Source organism: Pteropus vampyrus, unplaced genomic scaffold (genome assembly GCF_000151845.1).
Source record: "Pteropus vampyrus isolate Shadow unplaced genomic scaffold, Pvam_2.0 Scaffold50, whole genome shotgun sequence".
Taxonomy (NCBI): Eukaryota; Metazoa; Chordata; class Mammalia; order Chiroptera; family Pteropodidae; genus Pteropus; species Pteropus vampyrus.
In genome coordinates, this window is record NW_011888831.1 from 3868570 (window position 1) to 3885313 (window position 16744).

The 16744-nt window shown below is 56.4% G+C and overlaps 1 protein-coding gene and 1 pseudogene across 2 annotated transcripts; both read left to right on the plus strand.

Annotated features, from left to right (window-relative positions):
- The first annotated feature begins 239 nt into the window (after positions 1–239).
- On the plus strand, positions 240–16744 carry MNT (MAX network transcriptional repressor). 2 transcript variants are annotated; one of them, XM_011359838.2, is made up of 6 exons: positions 240–780; positions 6494–7073; positions 7648–7689; positions 7827–7938; positions 12850–13042; positions 13200–16744. In XM_011359838.2, exons 1-6 carry the CDS (start codon positions 708–710, stop codon positions 13955–13957), a joined length of 1758 nt encoding a protein of 585 aa, XP_011358140.1. In that variant the 5' UTR covers positions 240–707; the 3' UTR covers positions 13958–16744. The 2 variants fall into 2 exon arrangements, with proteins under 2 accessions (XP_011358140.1, XP_023386252.1); XM_023530484.1 differs by lacking the exon at positions 240–780 and adding an exon at positions 2483–5226.
- Positions 6242–6357, plus strand: LOC111739506 (annotated as a pseudogene).

The following is a 16744-nucleotide window of genomic DNA, read 5'->3' on the forward strand; positions in this document are numbered from 1 at the left end:
CTTAAATTTTCCACCCTTCCTTCCCTGCAGCAGGACAAATTTCGTTGTGAATGACCCAAACGTGGAGCCCTAGCTCAACCTGTGGCCAGATCCGGGCGGGGGAAAGCGGGAAAGCGGAAATGCAGGGCGCTAACCGGGCTGGAGCTTTTCCCACCCCCCACCCAGGCCACGTGTGCGCGCGCCGTCTATGGTGGGCGGGACCAGATCAATTGAGGCCCCGCCCCTCCTTCCGTGAGACGCCGCGGCCCTGCGGGTGGGGGCTCCGGTCCGGGCTTTGGCTGCGGCCCCGGTGTAGTAGCGGGGGCGGCGGCCGGGGGCAGCGCGGCTCCTTCCCTTGTTGTGTGTGTCGGTGCCTCCTCGCCATCTTGTTGCAAAGCCTTTTCTTGTCGGCGGGACTCCTGGGGGCCGCGGGGCGGGAGGCATTAGAAGAGAAGAAGAGAGGGAGAAGGAGGGAGCCAGTGCCGCCTCTTTTTTTTTTTTTGCATCAAATTTTTAAAAATTTGCAAATTATATTTCGCAAATATTTTGGGAGACATTGATTTTTCTCCCCGTGCTTTCTCGTTCTTCCTTGTGGAGTGCGTTGCGCCGCCCAGCCCTGTCGTCCCCCGGAGGTGACCCCTCCCTCCTGCCTGCCCGCCAGCCTGACCTGTGCCCGGCTCGCGGGCCGCAGTCTCGGCCCAGGCGCGCCCCCGGCAGCTCTTGACGCGATGAGCATAGAGACGCTACTGGAGGCGGCCCGCTTCCTGGAATGGCAAGCGCAGCAACAACAGAGAGCACGTGGTGAGCGGCCGGGCTGGGCCCCAGGGGCACAGGGGAAGGGGAGGCGAGCGACCCCGGTCCCCAAACCCACGCCAGAACCACAGGCAGGACCCCCTCCCTGGAGGCCGGCGAAGTGGGACAGCGCAAGGCTCCGCACAAGAGCCGCCACTCGAGAGGAGTGTTGTGGACAGTGAAATTAATTACTGAATTCATTAACATGCAGCGAGAGACCTGGCTCCTGTGGGCGCCACCCCAGCTGCCTGCCACCCCTTGTACACCGTTGGTGGGGGAGCTGTTTTCCCATGGGCCAGCGGCGCCCTCCGTAGCGCAGAGGATGTGTGAGCTGAGGGGGGGGTGATCAATGGTGTTGCGTGGGGGTGGCAGACCTGCGTGTGCGTGCGTGTGTGCACAGGCGATATGTGATGGGAACCTCGAGGAGAGCGGATGATGTACGGACGGGCGAGTGTAGAGTGCATAAGAGTGGGCGTGTGTGTAACGGAGTGGGGGGTAGGAATTACTCTACGCGGAGCAGCTCCCTGTCTTCCCTGGCCCTGTGGGGAGGGTGCGGGGGGGTGCTCCCGGCAGATCTACGCGCCGCTTGGGGCGGAGGCGGCCTTTGCAGAATGAAATGACATCGCGTGTCTTATGATCCTGGCCAGCCCCGCCTGACCCCGCCTCCCAGAGCTTGGGCTGGGTCGCGCGTCAGGGGTTTGGGTGAGAGCCAGGCTGATCGGATGTTTGAGATACGGCCCACAGGTCGCTGGGGGGCAGTTCTGGGGCCCCCCTTCCTGTGCCCCACTTTAGCCGGTGTGGAATGTGGCGTGTCTGCGCGTTCCAAACCCGCTCTCGGCTGGAATGTTGCGTGTGCCTGCGTTCCAAGCCCGTTGGTTACACTGGGTAGTGACGTGGACGGGCCCCGCCCCCGACCACGTGCACGGGGGACACTCCCGCTGGGGACCGCGCGGCCTGGCCCCTCCTCTCTGCCTCGCTCTCGGCGGGAGGCGGGACATGGGCGGGGCTGGCTGGGGTCCTTGCGCCGGGTTGGGTTCTGGCACTGGGCGCTGGGCATCTACTGGGGTGAGCCTTTACCCTACGAAGGAGGAGCCGAGCTCACCTGTCGGTTCTCACCCCAACCTCCAGTTTTTGATCCTGGGGCGAGGGAAACCCTCAGAACCGCACACCGACAGGACATTTAGAGCTCACATTCCCACTTACCCCAAAACATTTTCACCAGGACCTCCTGGCACCATCCCTGGCCACATTGTGGAATGAGCCAGGCTGAGAAGGGGCAGTCTTTGGCGCTCCCTCGAAAGGGGGGAGACCAAGATTTCAGATGACCCCTCTCCCCACGCGCCCTTTTTGATGGTCTCCAGCTTCAGCTTGCTTCAGATATAGGAGCTGGAGGGGAAAGACCTCTGTTTTCTGTTGCTAGGGCCTCGGCCCTGAATCCGTCGGTGCTTATGCGGTATCCGGGGACTCCTGCCCTCTCCAACCCTCCCCCTCCCAACCCTTAAGCCGGGTTGGTTGTGGTGGTGATTATGCTTCGCCCTCCTTTCCTTTCTCTCCCTATTGTTGCTTCAATGATGAGTCATGCAGGAGGTAGTAGTGTGTGTTTTGTGTGTGTGTGTGTGTGTGTGTGTGTGTGTGTTTGCGCGCGCGCGCCGCCGCGGCGGGAGGCGGGGTGGGGAGGGCAGCGGACCGGGGAGGGGGCGGACGCCGGGATTGCCGGCCTAGTCGGGTCGACCGGCCTCTCAAGGTCAAAAGTCACTCGAGATATGTGAGACCGAGATGCTTGAGTTTTGCAGAACTGATGAGTTAGGACATCAGCTCACGCGACCTTCCCCCTTGTCTTTGGGGTCCAGAGCAGCCTCCGGCGGTGGACAGTGTTGGTGGTGACAATGCCCTGCGTGTGGGGGAGGTGTGTGCACAAGATTTGGAGAGACTGAGTCATCTACCACCATCAACACAATGCAATTTGAGAATAACCTATTGTGTCCCTACTATGTACCAGGCGCTGTGCTTGAGGTGAACAGAATTAACCCTGACCTAGTCCCAAGGAATTGCTCACTTCACCTTCACTTTACCTGCAAGCTTGTTGGCCTTATGGGGAAGGGGAGAGATTCCCAATGTTACCTTTCCTGCCCTTTCCAAAATGTCAGTCCACACCCAATCCAGAAGGACAGGGATGATGTGTACAACACGTTGAAGGAATCTAGGAATGGTTCTCTCTAAGAAGTTGCAGATTTCTGCCGCCTTCTCCAGGTGGTGAGAACTGGAGGCAGGAAGCTGAGTTGCAGCCCAGATTAGCTGTCCAGTCACAGCTTCTTGTTGGTGGGGCAGGGGTCTTAGGGGATGGGTGGAGGCTGGAAAGCCAAATCTACACCAAAAACAGATGGCTAGACCTGGCTACAGTAGTTTAATCTTCAGAATTCTTTTCTCCTTCTTGAGGGTCTGTCCTTTGACCCGGGATGGGAAGAATGGAAGAAAAGGGGGTTGGTGCATGAACCTGCTGACCAGAAATACTGTCCCAGGGCTTGTACCTGATCAGCTCTGAACCAGGAGCCTCTTGTGCATGCCCCTGTTTAACTTCAAGGGTCATTTTCCTGACCTAGAGCAGGCAGTTTGCTCCCATGATGAACCTGAGGATGTGCGCGCACGCGCACGCGCACACACACACACACACACACACACACACACACACACACACACAGAGTGAGCTTGGGAGCACTCAGAGAAGGAAGGACAAGGCCATCCTGGTGGTTAGCAGAAGGGCCTGGTCATTTCCAGTATTCATGGAGGTGGCTCTAATGAATCTCTCTCCTACCTGTTAGCATGCAGAAAGGGAGAATTACCCTGAATATTTAGGATCACCAGGTGTGGATTCCTCAGGTCCCAACCCTGTGCCTGCCAAGCCCCTGGGCCACAGTGGTGAGAGCTGGCTAAAGGGAACCCAATGCCCATACTCTCCACAGTGGCTCCTGAATCACCCCAGGGGGGTTATGCTAAATTCTTACGAGGGGGACAGCCTCTGGTCACAGCTCAGGGAAGGTAACAGAGTATGTATGTGCATATGTAGGAATGAGAGAGGGTGTGCACTCATGGGTGCAGCAGAGCATTATTTTAAAGAGCCTAAACCCATATGCTCCTGAGGGAGGCCTCAAGGGACTGCCAGCTTGCTCCCCCCACTGTCTCCCTCTCTGCAGTGCATGCTGGCTGAAAATTGAGTCAGAGCTGGCTGGGAGGAAGCAGGAAGCTTTGATGGGCTGGATCTGGCTTGGGCCACCTCTCCTTTTTCACCACCCATTAAGCTTTTTCATGCTGATCCAGGTGTGATAGTTTGGCTATTCACTTGGGCCTTTCCTGGCACCTGTGAGGCATATCTGCCTGGCTCTGGAAGAGAGAGGGTAGGTGAGAAGGCCATTTCCTGGATGAGCTTTGGAGTTGCTTTAAAGTATGGGGAGTATGAGGTCTGCCTTCAATCTGAGTTCCCAGGGCACCTATCCTTGGAGCCCTGTCTGTCCTCCCGTTTATGGGAGAGTGGAACACTTGCCTCAAGACCAATGAAAGTTGGGTCCTGGCTCAAAGGAATGGAAGGGGGCGCTGTGTTTGGCCCTGAGCTCCAGAGCCTTGTCTTAGGAATGGGGTAGGTGCAAGTAAGGAGGTTGAGCAGGGAATTGGATTAGGGATATTCCAGGCTGGGCTTGAGAAGGGCTCTGTAGCTGGAACAGCAGGCTTCTTCCCTGTGTGGTCTTTGGGAAGTTGGAGCAGAGAGAGCTGGTTTTCTATGGGGCTGTGACATCAGTCAGTGCTGGCTGAAAAGGCCTGGGAGAGCAAGGCCTCCTCTCACTGTAGTAGAAACCTGCTTTGGCCTATAGCCAGGCAGGGGAGATACAGAAGAGGCCTGTACTGACCTGTCCAGCCTTTGAGCTCTAGCTGCTGGGAAACCACTGAGTGCTTCCCCTCTCAGAGCACGTCCCCCTCTACTTCCTCCTTTGCCTCTTCTCCTGTGTGGGAGGGAGGGGCTCAGAGCAGGCCTGGCTCACTCAAGTTGTTGATTGGCCAAAGGGCCCTGAGGCCTCAGGGTTTTGGGGGCCCCAGAGCTAGACAGACATGTAGGGGATTGATGCCCTCCTGCTGAGAGGGGGCACTTAGCCAACCACATCCCTCAGCTCCACCCTTTGTGGGGTGGCGTTTTTGGGGCGTGTCTGTAGACCAATGCTCTCAGCTGGGTTAGTCAGCAGTGTGGTGAATCCAGGGCAAGAGGGAGGGCTAGTTGACCAGCCTGCTTCTTGGCCTGGGGGCTGCAGCTCCTCCTCAGAGCCCTGGCCCAGCCCTGTAGTCAGGGAACCAGAATGGTGGGGCCCCTAAACAGGGCAGGGTGGAGATGAAGTAGGACCCCTGGAGCAGAAAGGGCCCTCTCCCATTCCTGCATGGCTTTCAGCAGAGATGCTGGACTGATGGTGCAAGGTTGCCTAAGCTCATTGCCCTGTTCAATTGCTTTTTAACAGCCAGGCTTTCCTTTCTGCCTGCCTCTTACCTTTCTAGTTTGTGCTGCTGGGGGTGGTGGAAGGACAGGGGGGATTTAGGGAAAATGAGTTTTAGCATGACAGGGCAGAGAAGGACTAAGTGTTTTGTATGGTCCCTGAGGTAACCACAGGCTTTGGGATCTAGCCTGGGAGTCCTGACTCCTGGGCCTAGTTTCCTTATGTGTGAGTTGAAGGCGATGTCCTTGCCCTGCCTGTAGTGGGGTGCTCTTGTTAAGACCTAGGTGTGTGCGTATGTGTAGACACCTAGTGAGCATAGGTTGGCACAGCAAATACTGGGCATCCACCAGGTGTCAAGAGACCTAGCTGGGTCTAGCCCATTTTACCTGTGACTTGCTGTGTGATCCTCAACAAATCACTTTGCCTCTCTGAGCTCATTTAGCTCATCTGTGAAACGAAGGTATTGCCTGCCTTCTAGAAGGTACTTGGTAAATACTGTTGAAGGTCTTGCCCAGAAGCTATGATCTGTCTGCCCCTGCCCCCTTCATTCTCCTTTGGTGGCCTGTGAGGTCTTTTGTGACTGGCTTCTGCCCACCTCACCTATCACTCTTGTTCCTGACCCTTCCTGCTTATCAGCTGCTTAACCCCTCAACCATCAGGTTGCCAGGCCTTACCAGCACCCTCTCTGACAGTTCTTGCTCTGCCTAAGGCCTCTCTTCCCCCTAGCCTGTTGTTCCTGTTACTTGTCCCTCCCCTCACCCCCAGGATGTGAGCCCAGCAAAGGCAGGGACTGGGTATGTTTCATTTGTTCACGCCTATGCCCCTAGCACTTAGCCCAGTGCCTGGCTTGATGTGGATGGGTATTTGTGACCTCTCAGGCTGAGTAGAGGTGTCATTAAACATTGACTGGGGACATGGTTCCATAGTGTAGCGGTTAGCACGTCTGCTTTACACGCAGAAGGTCCTGGGTTTGCGCCCCAGTGTAGCCACGGTCCATGGTCTATGGCCATGCCACCCTGAACAAGCCCGATGTCCGATCTCGGAAGCTAAGCAGGGTTGTGCCTGGTTAGTACTTGGACAGGGGACCACCTAGGTAGACCAGGTGCTGTAGGCATAAATAATAATAAATTCATATTAAAAAAAACCGACTGGGACAAGATCAGAGGGCGAGTTACGGTTGGAGGACAGGTGAAGCTAAAGTCCAGGACTGTTGGCCCTGCTGAGATGCCCCTTGTATTCTCTCTGCTTAGAGGAGCAGGAGCGGCTTCGCTTGGAGCGGGAGCGGGAGCAGGAACAGAAGAAGGCCAGCAGCCTGGCTAGGCTGGCCCATGCCCTGCCTGTGGAGGAACCCAGAATTGAGGCACCGCCCCTGCCTCTGTCGCCCCCAGCACCCCCACCTGCACCCCCACCCCCACTTGCCACTCCCACCCCACTGACTGTCATTCCTATTCCAGTAGTGACCAACTCCCCTCAGCCTCTTCCCCCAGCCCCACCACTGCCCCCTGCAGCCCAGCCTCTGCCCCTGGCACCTCGCCAGCCAGCCCTGGTTAGCACCCCTGGACTCAGCATTAAGGAGCCTGCTTCCCTGCCCACCAGGCCACAGGTGCCTACCCCTGCTCCCCTACTGCCAGACTCCAAGACCACCCTTCCGCCTACTGGCAGCCCCAAGCCTTTGCAGCCCCTCCCCACACCCATCCTGACCATAGCACCACACCCTGGAGTCCAGCCCCAGCTGGCCCCCCAGCAGCCACCCCCACCCACTCTTGGGACCCTGAAGTTGGCTCCAGCTGAAGAAGTCAAATCCGGCGAACAGAAGAAGAGGCCTGGGGGGTGAGTGAGGTGTGGCAGAGTGGGGCGGTGGGGTGGAGAGAACTGCCCACCCCCTAGGCTGTGTGTGCAAGAGAAAGTACCCCCCAAGCCACACCCTCCCTACCTCTCCAAACTAGTGGTGCCCTCCTATATTTGGACACATTCTTACTGTGCTGATGCCCATCTCCACTCGAGTAGTGGAGAATGGCTCTTGCCCTCTGTTCTCAGGCTTCTGTGTTCTCTGACCCCCAAGGTTGGGGCTGATACCATTTACATGTCTTTGGGCAATGTTCTATTATAGGCCTTGGGTGAGGGTTGGGGGATTAACTGGCTATTTTCTGAGTCTCCGGACCCCCCTGTCTCCTCCAGAGGTGAAGAGGTAGCATGGAGGATTAAAGGAGTTGTGAATTGTGAGCATACATGTGCCCTCCAGAGGGTGAATGCAACAGGGCACAGGGCAAACATTTCCCATTGCAGCTTTTCTAGAGAAAGTCGGGGACAAAAAGCCTGTGGCATTTGGGGGGTGGGGGCAGGGGGCAGGAAGGCCGCCTAATCAGGCCCTCCTCCCTGAGCCTCTTGTCTGTCTGGGTTACAGGATCGGAACCAGAGAAGTCCACAACAAATTGGAGAAAAACAGGTGTGTGTGCGTGCGTGTGTGACTCTGGTCCCACCCTTGGTCCCCCAAGCTCTCCTGGGCCTTTCCCTCTCCTTCCTCACCCTTTCCCCACCCCTCTGGTGCTGGCTGACCTGCGCTGCTCCCCCTCCTCTCCCCAGGAGGGCCCACTTGAAGGAATGCTTTGAGACCCTGAAGCGAAACATCCCCAACGTGGACGACAAGAAGACATCGAATTTGAGCGTGCTGCGGACGGCACTGCGGTACATCCAGGTATGGGGGAGGGAAGCCCCGCCAAGAGGAGGAAGGCAGCGCCAGCTTGCTCCCCACTGCCCTCCACCCCTCACCGCGGCCCCGCCCGCCCTCGCTCCCTCCGCTGGCTGCCCCGCCTGCCTCCACGCGGGCGCTGAGCACATGGCCTGGCCGGCTGACGTCAGCGGGGCTCCCCGCCCGGGAGGGGACCAGAGGACGCCTGCGCAGGAAGGGCGGCGGGGGCGCTCCTTTCTTTTCCTCGCTCTTCCCTTCCCCCGCCGTACCGCCTCGCGGAGCCCCGGCGAGCCCCGCCATCAGCAGGGCCCCGCAGCTCCGCGTCAAACCCGGTACCCAGCCCGGCTTTTCCGCCTGATGTTATTAGTGCACCGCGGGTGAGCTTCCACCCGCTTGCAGTGTAGGGGCGGAAACCGGATTTGGCCTGAGTCTATCTCACTTGTGTGTGTGTGTGTGTGTGAGGGGGCGGCCTTGGGCGTGGCTCCTTCCACAAGGCGGCTTGCGAGTGAACACCCCCACTTTCATTCCAGGATTAAGATCCTTTCAGTGAGCGCACTGAAGTGCCACGACCCGAGTTTGGGGGTTAAACTTAGGGGTTGGGGAAATGCGGCCATCTGACTGGGTGACAAACAGCCCCGGGGTCATCGAACCTTTAAAAATTGTGTTCTCCTTCCGGCTGGGTTTTTTTAAAGCCCTTTTCAAGGGGCCCTCCTGGCCGTGTGCCCCCTTCCTTTGGGCATTGATTCCTCTCTACAGTACAGGGTTGGGGGGGGCGCCCGCCAGATAAGACTGTTGCCATGACTCCCGAGTTTCGGTTTCCCTGGAAACCGGCCGAAGGTTCCGCGTGCCCGGGAGGAGGCTGTGGGGGTGGGGCGGGCGGCCACGCTCGGCTGCCGCGGAGACTTAGTCGGAACGGAGCCGTTGGTGAATGGGTGGGGCTTAGGGCTCCCAGCCCGCGCGGGTCGGGGATGGAGGAACCTTTGGGGTCTCCCTATCAGCGCACTCGGGAAGCGTGAGGGCCGGGCTGGGAGCCAGCGGCGGGCCGCCACCCCTCCCCTGGCCTCAACTGCGGGGTCACAGCCCTGGGGTAACCGCCGTCTGACTTGTTAAGGGGCGGAGGCACTGCTTTCCTACTGCTCCCAGCCCCGGCCTCCCGCGAACGGGCGTCCTCCCGCCCGCCCTCCAGCGTAGGGGGCGGGGCTGGGCTCGAAGATTGGTGGGACCTGGCGGGGGTGGGGCTTCTGGCGGGCGGGGAGTGACGCAGCAAAGCCGAGTCCGCGTGGGTACGCGCGTGCGCCGCGAGGGGCGGGGCTTTGCCTGTGTCCGGAACGGCCCGGAGGCTTATTTCTGTGTGGTTTTTGCAGAACTTGGGCTTGAGTATGTTATTGGTTTTTCAGTTATACACAGCCATGTGGCCTGGGAGTAAATCCCTGTCCAAATGCTGTGGCATTTATGTGAATATCCTTTTTTTGTCTTGTACTGTAGTGGTGCTAAATAAGAAAAAAAATAGTATCTTCATAATGAGGATGGCTCTCTATAAATATTAACTTAATAGTAATTATTGAGAAGTGAGAAGGTTCTCTATAGAAACATGCTGAGAGAGGGAAACCTTGTTTGCATGACGTGTGGATATGAAAATAAATCAGAAATAGAGAGTAGACCCACCAGACTCCAGAGGTGGGCCTGGAATGAGTAAGTAGGGAGACCCAGGTGTCCATAGAGATACTTGTTCTGGGGCTGACAATGGAAGCAGAAACAGAAAATTTACAAGGCTATACAGCCACAACTTCACTGATTTATATATTCCTTCAGGTACTTTGGACAGCCCTGTGTCTGATTCTGAGGATAAAGTGGAGAGCAAAGAAAAAAGTGTGGGTCTCTGACCTCATAGCAAATAAACTAAACAGGACTGTGCTGTGAGGGCATAATAGGGACAGGGATTGCAAGGTCTATTCTGGAGAGTTAGAGAAGTTGTTGCTAGGGACCGGGCATTTGAGCTGAGACCTGAAGGCCTCCCTCAGGGTGACCTAGGCAAAATGGAAGGCAGAGAGCACAGTGCAGGCCAAAGTTTCTCCAGCAGGAGGGAGCAGGGTGCATTTTTGGAAGTTAAAGATGGCAAGGAAGGTTGTCTTACAGACTTGGGGGGCAGCAGGGCACTAGATGGGAGTCGAAAGAGTACTGGAGAGACCATGTAGGATGTGTAGACTGAGGGCATTGGTCGTGTGCTGAGGCAGGAAGCTGTGGGAAGACTGTAGCCCCCAGCCAGATAGATCCAGAGTGACTTGGAGGTGGTAAAGGATTTGAAGAAAGCCACAGTGAAGTGGTTAGAAACAGGAAGAGGAGTATGTAGGTACCAAAACACATATCCAAGTGGTTTTAGGGAGGGAATGACTTTACAGCGAAGCAGGGTGGACTAAAGTTAGACCCTAGGAAATTTTTCCAGGGGGCTGTAGGCTCGTGGAGAACTGGGCTAGGTGAGAAGAGGAGGTTTGAGCCCTGAAGTTCTCTCTCCCCAAGCCAGAAGTCCACCCTCACTGCTAGCATGTAGAGTTTAGGAGGGCCACTACCAGCCCCCAACAGTCAAGTTGGAGTGAGGGTTCACCACAGACCCCATCATTGATGTGGCTTCATCTGATGTCATGTCTAGCACTGGCCTCTTTGAGTGAGAAGCCAGACAGTTGTGTGTGGGTAAGGGGAGAGATATTTCTGGTAGAAATATAAAGGGAGGAGTAGGTAAAACTCAAAGCCAGGATGATAGAGGAGGCCGTGTGTGGCCTGTGACTGGCGACAGAGGTGTAAAACTACCAGGTTTCAGGCAAGCACAGGGCATGGCTGTATCTGGGTTTTGTATCACAGACACTAATGATTTGAGGAATCTCTTACTGGTGAGGTCAGAAATGCAAGGAGTTAAGAGCTGCAGAAGGGAGCCTGGGCAAGTTGGGCCTGGTTGCTGTGTGGAGTTGAAAATGTTGCCATGCTCAGGAAGGGCAGGTGATAGTCAGGAGAGGCTGCTGCAAAACTGTCCATAGGAAATGGAATCAAGGGAAACTCAAGTCTAATGGATGACTGGTTCTCCTATGATGAAGAGGAGAGTCAGGATGGAGGTGGGAACTAACACGCTCACACCCTTACAGATTCTTCCCCTGGGGCTGAGTGAAACACTGTCCATAGCTCTGCCCTGGCAACTGTAGAGTGAGGGGATATAAGCTAACTATAGAAGAGTCCTTGCCTTATCTCACAGGGTTGGACAGGGACAATGTGTGTTGAGGTAGAAAGACAATAAGTGAAGCATTTAGAGGGTGGTTTGAGCCAGTGTCTGATTAAGTTCTACCTGACAGTCTCATTAAATGTTCAGGTGTGTGGTAGACATCAGGAGGATGCACTGATGAGGGTGTGGGGTAGGGAAGAACAGTGGGGGAGGTAGGGGCCCAGGTGTGGTGTCAGAGCATGAACAGATAAGACCTAGAGGGGTGAGAAGGGAAGATCCATGTGTGAGCTTCTGGGCACACAGGGTTGGGAGAGGCAAACCAAGACAAGCTGGTGAGTTTGGTATGCACCTGGCCATGACTGGCAAGGCCTTAGAAGCTAGAAGCTCAGGAACAGGTCAAGTAAGAGATCTGGGAGGCAGCAGGGCAGGATTGTCTGTGTCATCTGGTAGAGCCAGTAGTCATGACACAGGCCAAGGAAAAGCCAGCAGCAAGGAAACCTTTGCGACTTAGATTGATGTAATAGTGTGTCAGAGTGAGGTGGTCTTGGAGAACAGGTGACACTTTTGGTATAAAAGGAAGCTGAAAAAGAGGACATGAGCTGGTACTTTGGAGTTGTTAATAAGCCTCATGCGAAGGGAAACTAGAGACCCTTCTGATAGGGAAGCAGTGCCATAGTCTGGGAGGTGGGGCATCCAGCACCTAAGTGAATGGTCAACCTAAGGGGCATAGGGTCACCTGTGGCCCTGGAGGAGTTAGAGGGAGATGGGTAAGGGAGCTCTCCTCTGGTGTTCTTAGTGAAGTGGGTAGTAACAGCGTAGTGGGAGTAGGAGCAACCTGGAACCTGTGGTGAAGGACAGAAGCCTCTCCAGGGGTACTCAGTCCAGTCAGTAGTGTTATCCAGCATCCCAAGAGCCATTTCTCATTGATCATTGCAAGTCATATACAGGTGTGAAAGGAGGAGCACATTCCAGGGCTTGGGGGATATTTACCCTCCTGGGGTGTCAAGGCTATAGGCAGTAAAAATAGAGGCTGTAGAGAGGTGTCACAAGTAGGTAACTGCAGAGAGTAGTCCAGGAGGTCAGAGAGGAGATGCAGAGCCAGCAGCTGCTGAGGGCACAATAGAGGCAGCTCAAAGAAATGAAATGAGGGGAGGGATCACAAAGTCTAGAGGGTCATCTAAGGATGTTGAAGTGATCGATGAGGTGGAGAGAAGGGCTGGACCATTTGAGGTTCTTTGGGGAATGGGATCCCAGGAGGGTAGCTTGTGGTGTCAGTGAGTGACAGAATGGTGTGAATGGTGTGAATGGTGGTGGAGGCCTTGGGCAATACCCGAGAAGTCTGTAACCCCTTCTTTCCTCTGCAGAATGGAGGGAGATGCTGCCAGGTTGGTGGAAGGGGCAAGAGGCAGCAAAGCCCCTTGGGACAGAGTTGTAGAGATGAGAGAGCAGCTGATCTGGATCTTGCTTTTTTTCAGTGGCATCTGCCTGAGAGCCCATAGTCCCCAGGACACTGGGCCTAACTGGGCAGAGCTATGGCCCAAGAGGCAGGTGTGGGCTCCGTTAGACCCTGTCAACCTGGGCCCCCTGGTCACTGCAGACCTGCCCCTGTGGTTCAGGAAGCAAGGGTGGCTGTGGGAAGATGTTTGAGATACTGTGGGCCCCAAGGCTCCTGCTCAGGGTATTCCACTGTCCTTTGCCCTGTTCTCCAGTCCCTGAAAAGGAAGGAGAAGGAATATGAGCATGAGATGGAGCGGCTGGCACGGGAGAAGATTGCCACGCAGCAGCGGTTGGCAGAGCTCAAGCACGAGCTGAGCCAGTGGATGGACGTGCTAGAGATCGACCGCGTGCTCCGGCAGACGGGCCAACCTGAAGATGACCAGGCCTCCACCTCTACTGCCTCTGGTGAGCTCCACCCCTCAAAAGCCAGCCTCGCTGGCCAGGCCTTTGCCTGCTAGAAAAGATGCCCCATAATATTCCTAGACCCCCTAGGGCATTTACTTTTGCAGCCTCTTGTTCCTAAGCCTTTCTGACCTGTCCTTGTCCCTGTGTCCCCCCACAGAGGGTGAGGACAACATAGACGAGGATATGGAAGAGGACCAGGCTGGCCTGGGCCCACCTAAGCTGAGCCATCGCCCTCACCCGGAGCTGTCGAAGCCACCACCCAGCACTGCCCCTGCGCCTCTGCCTCCCCACCCACATCCCCACTCCCAGCCTGTGGCCCTGTCTCCTGCCCATCTCCCGGGGCAGCAGCCTCCGTCACAGCAGAAGACACCTCTGCCGGCCCCTCCTCCCCCACCAGCTGCCCCTGCCCAGACGCTGGTGCCCGCTCCAGCCCATCTGGTGGCTGCGGCTGGAGGAGGCTCCACAGTCATTGCCCACACAGCCACCACCCATGCCTCAGTCATCCAGACTGTGAACCATGTTCTTCAGGGGCCAGGCGGCAAGCACATCGCCCACATCGCCCCCTCGGCCCCCAGCCCTGCTGTGCAGCTGGCACCTGCCACACCCCCCATTGGCCACATCACAGTGCATCCTGCTACCCTTAACCACGTGGCCCACCTTGGCTCCCAGCTGCCCCTGTATCCGCAGCCTGTGGCGGTGAGCCAGCCCGTGGCGGTGAGCCACATCGCCCACACTCTCTCACACCAGCAAGTGAATGGCACAGCCGGGCTGGGGCCCCCTGCCACTGTCATGGCAAAGCCAGCCGTGGGGGCTCAGGTGGTACACCACCCCCAATTGGTGGGCCAGACAGTGCTCAACCCTGTGACCATGGTCACCATGCCCTCCTTCCCAGTCAGCACACTCAAGCTGGCTTGAGGATGAGGCCACTCAGAAGCCCCCAGTGGGGGCAAGGAGGGGAACCTGTCCCCCACTCTCCCACCAGCTCCACACATTCCAGCCAGGCCTACCCCACCCACACCCACCCCCAGGCCTCCTAGGGGAAGGGGGTGCAGAGACTCTGAGCCAGGGGAGGGCGGGGCCACCCCAGGGAGCTGGGCACAAGGCAGGGGGTTACCCCGCTGCACTAAGACTTGACAAAGTAATGAGAGACTCTGGTGGACTTGCCGCCTGTCTGGCCTGGTGCCGTTCCTGTCTCCCTATCCTGTCCCCTGAAACCAGTGTGATGTGGATGTCTTGTTCTCCAGCTTCTCCCTCTCCTGCTGCCTTCCTGTGCTGCTGCTGCTGCTATTGCTCTGTCTGGTGAGGTGGCTGAGCACCTGGGCCCTCCCCTCCCAAGCCTCAGCCCTCTCTTCCCAAGCCTTTGGAGGGGAGAGTGGGGAAGCTGAACTGAAGTAACTTGGCCCAGAAAGTTGGGGACCTCTTTGAGTCCCGCTCTGAGTATAGGTGACAAATCCTAGGAAGTGGCTGGTCTGATAGTTGGGTGCCCTACCTTGGGGCTCTCCAACCCAGTTGCAGTCACTGTGATTTCTTACAGCAGAAACTGTTATGATTATCAACAGTAAACCAAACCCAAACTGTTGCCAAGCTTCCAAGGTCCCCCAACCCTAGCCACTGGGCTCCTGACCTCAGGAGGGCAGGCTGAGAGTGAGGCAGGGAGGGAGGGGCTTGGCTGCCCCCATCTTTCCTGTCCCTCCCCATCTCTGGGCATAGCTCTTGGCTTCCACAAGGCAGAGAGGAGTGGTGCTGTCATTCACTCCCCTGATTTCTTGGTCTCTGCTCAGTGCTCTGCACTCCTCCAAGGTATAGGTGTACCTGGATGCCTCATGCCGCCTGGGAGACGGGCCAGCATCAGGTCTGGGTTCCAGAAGCCTGAAGCCACACCGTTGGGGCGATCAGGAAGTTAAAATCCAGGGGTTCCATTAGAGCTCCCAACCCTTTCCCAAATAGGCCCTGGGGACCTGTAGAGAGGGAGCAAGGCCAGACTGTTATAGGGCTGCTGTTTCTGCCCCAACTTCTCCGTCTCGCGCCATCTCTTTCCCCTGAATGTCCCCCCTTTTCCAGTGCGCTGTTTTGAGTGTACCCTCCCTGGTGGGGGGCTTCTGTGTGCCACTGCCTTTCTCTGAGGAAAGGTCCTTAGTTGGGCCAAGGGTAAGACAGAGCTCGAGAGGGGAGTGAGAGGGGCTTGTGTACAGGGGATGCTACTTCCCTGTCTCTGCCTTGGCAGACTGCTTTGGCTTCTCTTTTTATGTGGGTATTTATTACAAGTGGCCTTGTGTCAGACACATTCAGTTATACACACGTGCACACTTGGCTTCCCTCCTGGACACTCATCAATGGCCTTTCAGTGTGGGGGTTGGAAGCTAGTGTCCCTAGGTGTGAAGTTTGCACTGACAGGCTGGTGGGTGGGGTGAGCATGGGGGCCCAGGATCCTCTGGAGTAGCCCTAGCAAAGGTCCTAAATGGATTTAGATGCCTAAGAACTCCCTTTCAGTTCCTTCCTGGTCCTGGAGACCTCCCAGGGGACTGTTTTCTTCTCATTTGTCTCTCCTGGAGGTGGGGAAAAGGAAGGCCTATTGATGCCTTAGAGACCTCCAGGAGGGAGCCCCACACTGCCCCACACAGTGCTCCCACCTCACAAGCTTGCTGCCTTCCTGTGCCTGCAGCCACCACCACCACCACCACCACCCTCCTGGTTCTCCAGGGAGCCAGTTTCACTCTTCCTAGTGTGATTACAATGGAAAGAACAGGTAGATGGGCAGGCCAGGCGCCCAGGGAACAGAGAAGCATTGGTGAGACCTGCCTGTCCTCAGCTCTGTTCACCTCCCTGTATCCTGAGGCCAGTCCAGAGTTGAAACTTGTGAAGGCCTGCAGATACCTCATCCGCCCGCCGCCCCTGCCCCTGCCCCTCCCTGCCCCCAGCAGTGAGGGCCTCTGAATCTAGTGCCGAATGACTATGTCCAGATTGGTGATGATGGGTGTTGTAGCTGTTGTTTTTGTTGTCGTTAGTGAATGCTGTGACGCTGTGTGCCCTAGAGGGCAGCCGCCACCCAGCCCTTCCTTGGGTCTCCCTTCTGAGAGTTGTCAGGACCACATCTGTCCTCGCCCTGTGGGACTGCCTGCCCCTCCCCTCCCTAGCCCTTCCAGCCTGGGGGACACGCGTGTGTGCACATGCACACACACAAACACACACACACACACATCTTACCTCTCATGCGTGTTTTACTTTTTGATGTTAAGAGTGGCTCACTGGCTGGGAGTCTTTACCTCGGGGAGAGGGGGAGGTTGGTTCCTTGGGGGGGCAAAGAAGGGCAGGGAATGCCTGGAGAAGAATTAAGGGTCACCATAACCCCTGCTCTCTCCAGGAACAGCTTCTTCTCCCCCATCCCAGGGTCCCACCCCCATCCCCCCAAGAGGTGGCCCTTGTTTACAGTGAGGACTCGGTCACTGTGTCTCCGTTTCTTGAAATATAAACTGTAGTGACCCCAGACTGTAGAGATTTTTATGTGTTTGGATACATCTGCTGTGTGGGAAAAAAAAAAAAAAAACCCTAATTTTGTACATATTGTATTTTTACTATTGAACTGTATTCTAGTGGCTGTTCATGCTCCAAGACTTTAGGTATTGAGACATGAATACTATCCATGTAATAAGCACTTGCCTGTAATAAAATATAAAATTGAAATAAACCTGCACTGAAACCTGA